The following is an 8699-nucleotide window of genomic DNA, read 5'->3' on the forward strand; positions in this document are numbered from 1 at the left end:
TCACTTGCCAGGCAGAAACTTATGCAACTGAGCAATCTCCCTGGCCCTACTAGGGATCTTTAGAATTCAAAGTAGTTGTAGTCTTTTGTCAGAACACATTGGTCTAACTCCATTAAATATAAATTCTGTTCTGTTCTATTTTTTAAAACTAATGCTTCTTAAATTGCATAATTTTGATGCAAATTTAGGGTTTCCTTAAACTCAGTTTACTCTTCTAGAGTTTGTACACTTATGTCTTTGTTGATCTTGTACTTAGCAGTAAACAAGCTCTCACAAACGGGGTTACATCCAGTTCCAAAGTTGCTCTTTCATGTTTAGTAAATTGCTTACTTTGTAACCTTGCTAGCTGCCTACAAAGGTAGCACACACACAGAACAAGGTTAATAAACCTTGAAGAAAATGTCACACAAGGCAGCCTAGGCGCAGTGCAATGACACCCTGGGATGGACAGGCTCTGGGACGACTCTGGAGTCTCCTTACTCTAAGGGGCCAGGTGTCCTTTGTGGGACTTAGTCATCAGAACAGAATGGACTGTTAAACTACCATGCCTACACATGCCACGCACTTGGTATAAGTTAGCGCTAACCGTAATGATTAGAGCTGTAAAGTACAAATTCTTTAAAAAACTTTTTTGATTCAGTGTCTCACTGTGCAGCTCAGACTCATAGTGATCCTCCTGTCTCAGCCTTCCCAGTGCTGGGATTACAGGCGTGGGTTGGCACAGCATGCCCAGGGTTCCAGGACCAGCACAGCATGGTGTACCGGGAATCGAATTCAGGTCCTTGCACTTGCCAGGCAGGCACTTAGGCCACAGAGCTATGTCCCCAGCTGGTTTTAGGCTGAGAATCTAAACGACTTGACAAGAATCACAAAAATAGTACGTAGAGACCTGGCATGCTGCGCAGCGAGACCCTGTACGAAATGCATTAAAAAAAGAAAGAAAAAAAGAAAGAAAGAAAGAAAGAAACACGCAGAGAATTAAATATACTTTTAAAAGCTAAGGCTTTCCTGATTTTATTTCACACATAAAGGTTTATTTTTACCAGTTGTATGTCCGGCATTTAAATGAAAACAAATTCATCTTATATAAGGAATCTGGGAGACTAAGGAAATAAAATGGTACTTTATTCTAAACATTTACTTACCATATATAATTATGATACTGTATGTGTACACTTATTACAGATAACAGGTTTGCTAACCTTGTCATGGATGGGAAATTAATTGCAAAAGTATAATGATGAATCTCCGTATTGCTGTTACATCAAGATTTTGGACCTGAAGTAGATTTTTTTAAAAAAAATAGTTTTGTGACTTTAGGTAGAACTTATAAGTAGTAGAATGTAGAAGTTCACTATAAAACTGCATGAGTTTAGTGCTTTCAAAATTATGGCTGTGTTACAGCATTTTAATGTGACTGACAGCTTAATGCCGGTATAATAAAAATTTCTTGTCAACTTGTTCCCTGCTGAATGCACGAAGCACTTCAGTCTAAGTGTCAGGCTGAACTACTAGACGTGGAGAAGAAGTGAACCTGCGTAGAGCCATTTCTTATTGCAAGGGGCACAGAATGACACCAGAGTACATGGCGGCAGAGGGATTTTTTCATAATTATGTAAGCATGGCTGTTTGAAATGCTTTAAATATGCCATCTGGGTTTGTTGTTTCGTATTGAAGATCCCCTGCAAATAATTCTCACCTTGCCAAATAAGTTCAGAGCTGTATGTGAATTTTCAGTTATCTAAACATTTCTTTTGGTACTAGGTTTGAATTACATGAAGTTTATGAGGCTGGTCCAAATGCGGCATCATTTATCTCAACGATATCCACCTTTAAAATTCCCTATTTATAAGTCTCATGTTATTTTTCTCACAAGTTTTATGTTCATCTAAAAGCATGACTTCCCCCCATTTCAGGTTCTGCACTGTGCCTTTCTGGTCTGCTCCTCCACAGCACACTGCTCTGAGAGGCAAACCTTCTCCCAGAACCGCCCTCTCATCCTCCTTACCTCTCCTCTCAGTTTACTTTTAGTTTCAGAAACAAAACCAAAACCATTTCCCAGTTCTCCTTCCTTCACCCTTCCTATCCCCTTTGGTGGTTTAGAGTAGCAGGGTGGAGTTCGTTTCCTTCAATCCTTAACATCTAGCATCTTTAATGTCTATGGCATTCTTTAAAAAAATCACTTCTTGTAAATGATGCCTCATTCTTTTAAAATACAGCTCTCTTTTCTTTCATTTTGATAATATTTCTGTATCTCTTGGTTTTTCTAGTGCCATTTACTCTTAGTTCTGTAGGTCATCACTTCCTTTTACCTGCTTATCTACAGACACTATCTGGACTTTTAGCATTACAAGGTTCTCAACACTGGCTATCCATCAGAAATACCTGTGGAATTAAAAAAAAAAAAAATGTCATTGTTTCAGCTCATCCCGCTGGATCAGTCACTTCAAGAGGAGGAGGCTGGAAGGTGTATTTCTATGAACTCTGCTGCTAAGTCTCATACCTAACCCTGGCAGTACACACTGCATTTTTTTTTTTTTTTTTTTTTTCACACTGCATTCTTAAAGGACCTCTCCAACCTTCCCTCACTACTCTGCTGTCCCAATTTTATGGCTTTGGGGCTTACACAGTCAGGCAGGCCATTATTCAGTATTATATGGATTACTGTAAGGAAAAACATCATTCTGTGGTCAAGCTTGCGAAAAATCACACAACACAGAGGTTATTCTACTGGACAACCTCTCAACAGCACTGTACAGTACACCTCAAATACCAGTAACATTTAAGACTCCCCTTACTCAGTGAATAAGTGCTGCCTGCACTCAAATCATCTCCTCCCTCCTACGTATCACTGCCAAATGAGGAGCACGAGGCATAACTCTACTCTTGACGCCCTCCTCAAAAGCTTCATCAGCCTTGGGCTGCAAAGCCAAATTTACCTTCTGCACATGCACATGCACAAGCACATGTAAGGTTCTGTAAGGTCTGGAGAGAACCTCTGCAATCCAGTGCTTCTTTTTTATTACACGATAAGAGTGCAGACTTTGATGGCAGACATGCAATACGTGATCCTGAGGATGCTCACCCTTTATGAGTACTATGAATCCTGTACGTCTAATTTGCTCAAGAAACAAAAAGACAATATTGCCTCCATCTAGAAAGGCTATCTGGACAACTGCACATTGATCCACCTCATATTTTGTGGGGGAGAACTTGTTATCACGCATTAAAAATGATTCTCAAATTTCAATCCACATCATTGTCAGAAGGCATTCTTAAAAACATGAATGCCTGGGGCCGGCCTGATAGCTCAGCAGACTAAAGCGCCTGATTAGGCACAGTGCAGTGGCCGGGGTTCAATCCCAGGCATGCTGTACCGGCCCTGCCCCTGGGATGTGCTGAGACAGAGATTTGAGACTGAGCGCGGTAGCACCTGCCTGTAATCCCAGCACTTGGGAGGCTGAACACAGGAGAATCACTACAAGTCTGATCTACATAGTGAGACCCTGTAGACCTCATTCTAAATACAGGGAAAAAAAAAAAAAAAAAAGAATGCCTGGCCTCCACCTTTAGTGGACTTGTTATGTCTGTGTAGGGGTCAAGCTCTATCGTCCAAGGTGGAAATCAATAGCAATGTTGTAAATGTAAAGCGCACACCAGACCTCAGACTATTAAAAGAATAATGCTAAATAATTCATTAATGATTTTTAAAATTGAGGACTTACTAGAATATTTCAGATATCAATAAAATGTTTTATTCATGTTAATCTGACTTATTTCTTTTTACTTTTTAATATAGGTTCTAGGAAGTAAAATGTGATGTCATTTGCACTGAATGCCACTGATCAGCACAGCTAAGAAATCTGGGTTCAAAATGTTCTCTTGCTTAGAAATCCATGGAAGGCTTTTTGAGAAACAATACACAGAACACAACTCTAGCTCTCCAGAAAACCTGACATCTTTATGTGTCTTTTTATTCCCAAGTTAACTGTTCAGATGTACTCTGAACTTTGAGTCATCAAATTTGCTAAAAATTTCATTTTTTGTTTCCTCAGTTTCCAAAGAATCAGTTTTAATTCCATTTCATGACCCAAATTAAAAAAAAAATCTTAGAACTACAGCTTAGATTTGTTCCCAAGTCAATCAAATAGTTCGCATTCTAGAAGAATTGAGTTTTTCTTTGGTTATTCAATTTCATGATGAAATAAACTATTTGTTTTTTTTTTAAATTTAATTTAATTTATTTATTTATTTGTGTGTGTGTGTGTGTGGCCAGCTCAGCCCACCAGGGGGCGGGGCTGGCTGGCATGTGGTGCTGGGGGATTGAACCCCGGTCCCTGATGCTTTGCTAAGCTTATTCTAAGTAGGTACTTTAGACCACTGAGCCATCTCACCAGCCCAAACTATTTGATTAGATTCCAAATCACTGAATATCACTCATCATGCTATTTTTTATGCTACAGCAATTTAGTTAGATGAGGCAAACAGGAGATATCTGAGAGAAGAGGGTGTCAGGCATGAATCCTAAGGATGGTTGAAGATTGGAAAACTAATGGTCACTAACACCAGTTAGGGTGCAGAACAATGCTGACTGGAACGGTGCTGATGAGGTAAACAGCCACAGAACTAGGCATAGCTTCAATGGCTGATGAGAAATAATTTTTGTTAAGATTTTTTACTTACCTCATCGCCACATTGCTGCCATCAATAACGATCGGTCTCAGATTTTCACCATCATCTGTTATGCTCTCTTGCATTGGGGACTCCGATCGCTGAGATTCCAGGGAATTCGTTTCCCGCATTATACTGGGAATCGGATTAACCGTTTGATCCGCTTCAGTCTTATTTCCAAGTTTGACGAGTTCTCCCAAAATATCATTGATTAAAGCATCGGTACCAAGCTTGGTTAACACAAGCTGCACTTGCTCTTCAGAATAACCTAACTTCAGGGCAAACTCCAGCTTTGTTTGGTATTCTCGCACCACAGCAGGGGCTTTCTTGACTTCCTTGGGTGGAATCTGGGGCTCTTCAGGTTTAATGTCTTGCAAAATTTCATTATGTTTGAGCAGGTGAGGCTCTAAACAGGGAGACCTACACAATTGTCTGTGAGTCTTGGTCAACAAGCATGGCTCAACTGAAATGCCACTCGACGGTTCTGACTCAGGATCGGAGTGTGCGCTCCCGTCGGAGTCTCCAGAGCTCAGGTTCTCTTCTGACGCCTCCTTTTCCTCCTTCTGGGCGTGCGCTGTATCCATCGCTGAGTTTTCCACCATTGGCCAAGGCACGGCTGCACTTACGTGTGGCTCCGTGCTGTCCGCGTAGAGGTGGCTGAGGTCCTGCCCCAGCGGGTCCTTTAAGCCCATGAAGCTCTTACACGTACTGGACTTCGCTGTGTTGCTGTTTCTGTACTCCTGAATGCAAAGGACCCCGTATTCCTGGAGAAAAATGTGAAATATTTAAAATTTCATCTTCACATTTCATTTGTCTCAGTGGACAAATCAAAAAAACATTCCCAATACCTACTGCATATGTCTACACCCACTTAGCACCAGCCAAAACCACATTGGGATTTTGTTTTCAAATGAAGAAGTTACAAAGTATAAAGACCACATAACTTTTTCTTTCTTTCTTTCTTTCTTTCTTTCTTTCTTTCTTTCTTTCTTTCTTTCTTTCTTTCTTTTTTTGTGGTCCCAGGGATTGAACTCAGGACCTTGCGCTTGCCAGGCAGGCAGTTATGCTGCTGAGCTATCTCCCCGGCCTCAACTAACTCTTTTTAGACAATAAAGTTAGGAAGTAGTGAAACTTTTATTTAGTTTTTTATCATACTCAGAAATTCATGTGTGCTCCACTATGTCCCACTCCTTCTTAAACTTGATGGAAGAGATTTCTACTTATATATATCTAGGAAGACACATGGAGTATTTTTAAATGCATGTTTTAGAAGACAGGGTATGTATATTTTCTTTAAAAGAATATATAAAAGTTTTTAAACATTATTTTATAGGGAAGAGAAGGGGGATGAGAAAAGGAATTAAGATGTGTTATGTGTGTCAACTTCCCACAAGGAATACAAACACTATACACTACACATGTGTTCTAATAACCCAAAATAATACAAAGACTACAAAAATGATTTTAAAGAGAAAAATCATAAAAAGTAAAATTAATTCAAATGAAGCTTAACAACAATTTAGATCCTGAAGAAATATACATTCGAAAATGGCCAACAAGTAAACAATTACAAGTTGTATCCCAGAGATGAATAGTTTTCATCTAATAGTTATTTTAGTAATGCTGAACATAACTGAATATAATTTTTAATATGCCATTTTTACTAAATGGCAAGGACAGTACAGTCCATTTCATCCCAAGGGAAAATTTTTCTCTAAATCTATGTGCATATACAAAAAGAGGAGAATTAACTATTTCACAGATTAGCAGTAATAATCAAGGACACTAAATTCTGTTATCTCAGTTTCTTGAGTTTTATGGCAGTGAACACACCTGTATTATATGATACCAGTTACCTGCATGTCATTAAAATTCATTTTTTCTCCTATTTTTCCCCTATAGGATCATTTTTTTTACTGTTTAAAATGCTGTAACTATTCTACTCTTTTCCCCTCAATGTCTATTGGAAATAATTTGTTTATTTTTTCACATGCTTAATTCCAAGGATCGTGCAAACATTAGTGGTTTAGAGAATCCCAGTGCTTTGCTCTGGTGAAAGAGTAGAATGACAGTACTAGCAGAATTTAAGACTTATCAATATCTAAAAACACTTTATTCTAAAACCATTTAATGTAATACGTACACTAGAAAATAAAAATAATACTAAGTGATTTTCTGAAAAATCACATTTTTTCCCCCTTAACTTTGATTTTATGTATTTGGTACAGGGTCTCACTACACAGCTCAGACTCGTAGTGATTCTGTTTCCGCTTCCCCAGTGCTGGGATTACAGGCGTGCAGCACCACGCCTGGTCTCGGTGGCCAGCTCAGTGTGCCTGAGGCGGGGCTGGCATGGCATGAGGTACCAGGGATCGAACCTGGGTCCTTGTGCTTGCCTAGGCAGCCGCTTAGACCACTGAACTATTTCCATGGCCCAGAAGTCACGAATTTGAAAGCACACTGGTCTGCTTATTAGCAAGTCAAGTATTTTATTAACTACAGCAAATACTAGATAGATAACTCAGACTATTACGATGCACTTAAAATTCCCTCACTGTGGAAGAACTACACACTTGCATAAGACTTTCTTGTTTTATTTTGAGAAGATGAATTAGCTTTAATATCATTCCTCTTTAATAAAGCCTTCCTTAAAGAAACAACCAACGTTCCTAGTTCCTGCTGTGTTACTGATGAAAGGAAATATCAAGTGTACGTCTGCTCCATTATGAGGCTTCACCCATTTCCATTTTTTTCTATTAATATGGATATGTATGAGTCCAATTATTCAGAATTAAGGAAAAAGATTCTGAAAGCAAACTCTTAGACCCTCTGATTTATTGACTACTGTAATATACTAACACCATAATGCAAGTAACAACTCGAAACAGCATCCTAATAAAAGGATACAGTTAAAAGAAAAATCTACACTGTGGCCTTCCTGGAGCTCCCACCAAAAGTATCTTAAACAAGGAAAATCTATTGGAAGCTGAGCTGCCTGGCAACCAGAAGCTGGTTGCTAAGCTGCACTCCTTTAACATGCCATCATGAATGCTAGCACAGTGAAAGAATAATTTGGTATGAACAAAAGCCTATAAAAGAGACTGGGACTTAAGTGCGTCTGGTTTACCCTCTGAGAACAATGCAGCTGCCAAACCAATCTGGAAGCTCCGACATCATTGTTCTGGAAGCCCCACAATCTGCTCTGACTGCAGGAAGTGTGTTCAATGGGCAACATTTCTGATGGGTCCTGAAAAGTTTGGGTTTGGCCTAAGTGCTGTTGTGAGATAATTCTCCAAGATAATGACTTGCTGACCAGATCCCTGAATTGAACGAGGAAATATTATTTTAATACTGAGCACAGTGTTTTCTTTAGGGGGAGGAGAATGTATCAGACGAGATGAATACTTATACAGTCAAGGAGGAACAGCAGAAGGAAATATTTTGTTTCAAGGATAAGTACACTTTCTTAACTTTCCATTTTTCAAAGAAGACCAGGCACTGCTAGGCTTTTAAATGAAAATGAGCCATTTAAAAATGGAAAATGAGCCATACAGGAAAAAAGTATTTAAATCTTTCTATTCCAACATCAAGCTAATATTTTAAGATGCCAAAGGTATCACCTAAATTTGCTCTACTATATCCTTATTATATGTCTAGAAAATAGTGAGAAAACTGGATTATCATTTGGTTATTTTTATAATAGTGAACACCAAGTCTACTTGTGTACAGATACAGCTAGTTAACATCAGGTACTTTTAACTTGTAATAATTCAAGTAATTTGCACAGAATATTTAATAAAACTTTTATAATAATTAAGCTGATATTTAATGCTAATGATAAATGTTAAGTTGGCTGTTTTTATAAAATTAACATTCATAGTGAGACCCTTCACAAAAAAACTAGAAAAAATTAATATTCAATTTTATAAGGTAACAGAATTTTCATTTTAAAATATTCTGGCTGAACTCTTTCAGACTAACAGGCCTCTTTTCACTGGTTAGCTCAGAGAAAGTTACCTAATCCCATC

The 8699-nt window shown here is 38.5% G+C and overlaps 1 protein-coding gene across 2 annotated transcripts in view; it reads right to left on the minus strand.

Annotated features, from left to right (window-relative positions):
* Zc3h12c (zinc finger CCCH-type containing 12C) overlaps positions 1–8699 on the minus strand; it is a 69741-nt gene that overhangs the window by 29487 nt on the left and 31555 nt on the right. For both annotated transcript variants that reach the window (XM_023709512.1, XM_023709513.1), the window contains exon 2: positions 4684–5435. In XM_023709512.1, the coding sequence (XP_023565280.1) occupies positions 4684–5435 (752 nt within the window). The remainder of the gene's footprint in view (positions 1–4683; positions 5436–8699) is intronic.

This window comes from Octodon degus, unplaced genomic scaffold (genome assembly GCF_000260255.1).
Source record: "Octodon degus isolate 3935 unplaced genomic scaffold, OctDeg1.0 scaffold00012, whole genome shotgun sequence".
Lineage (NCBI taxonomy): Eukaryota > Metazoa > Chordata > Mammalia > Rodentia > Octodontidae > Octodon > Octodon degus.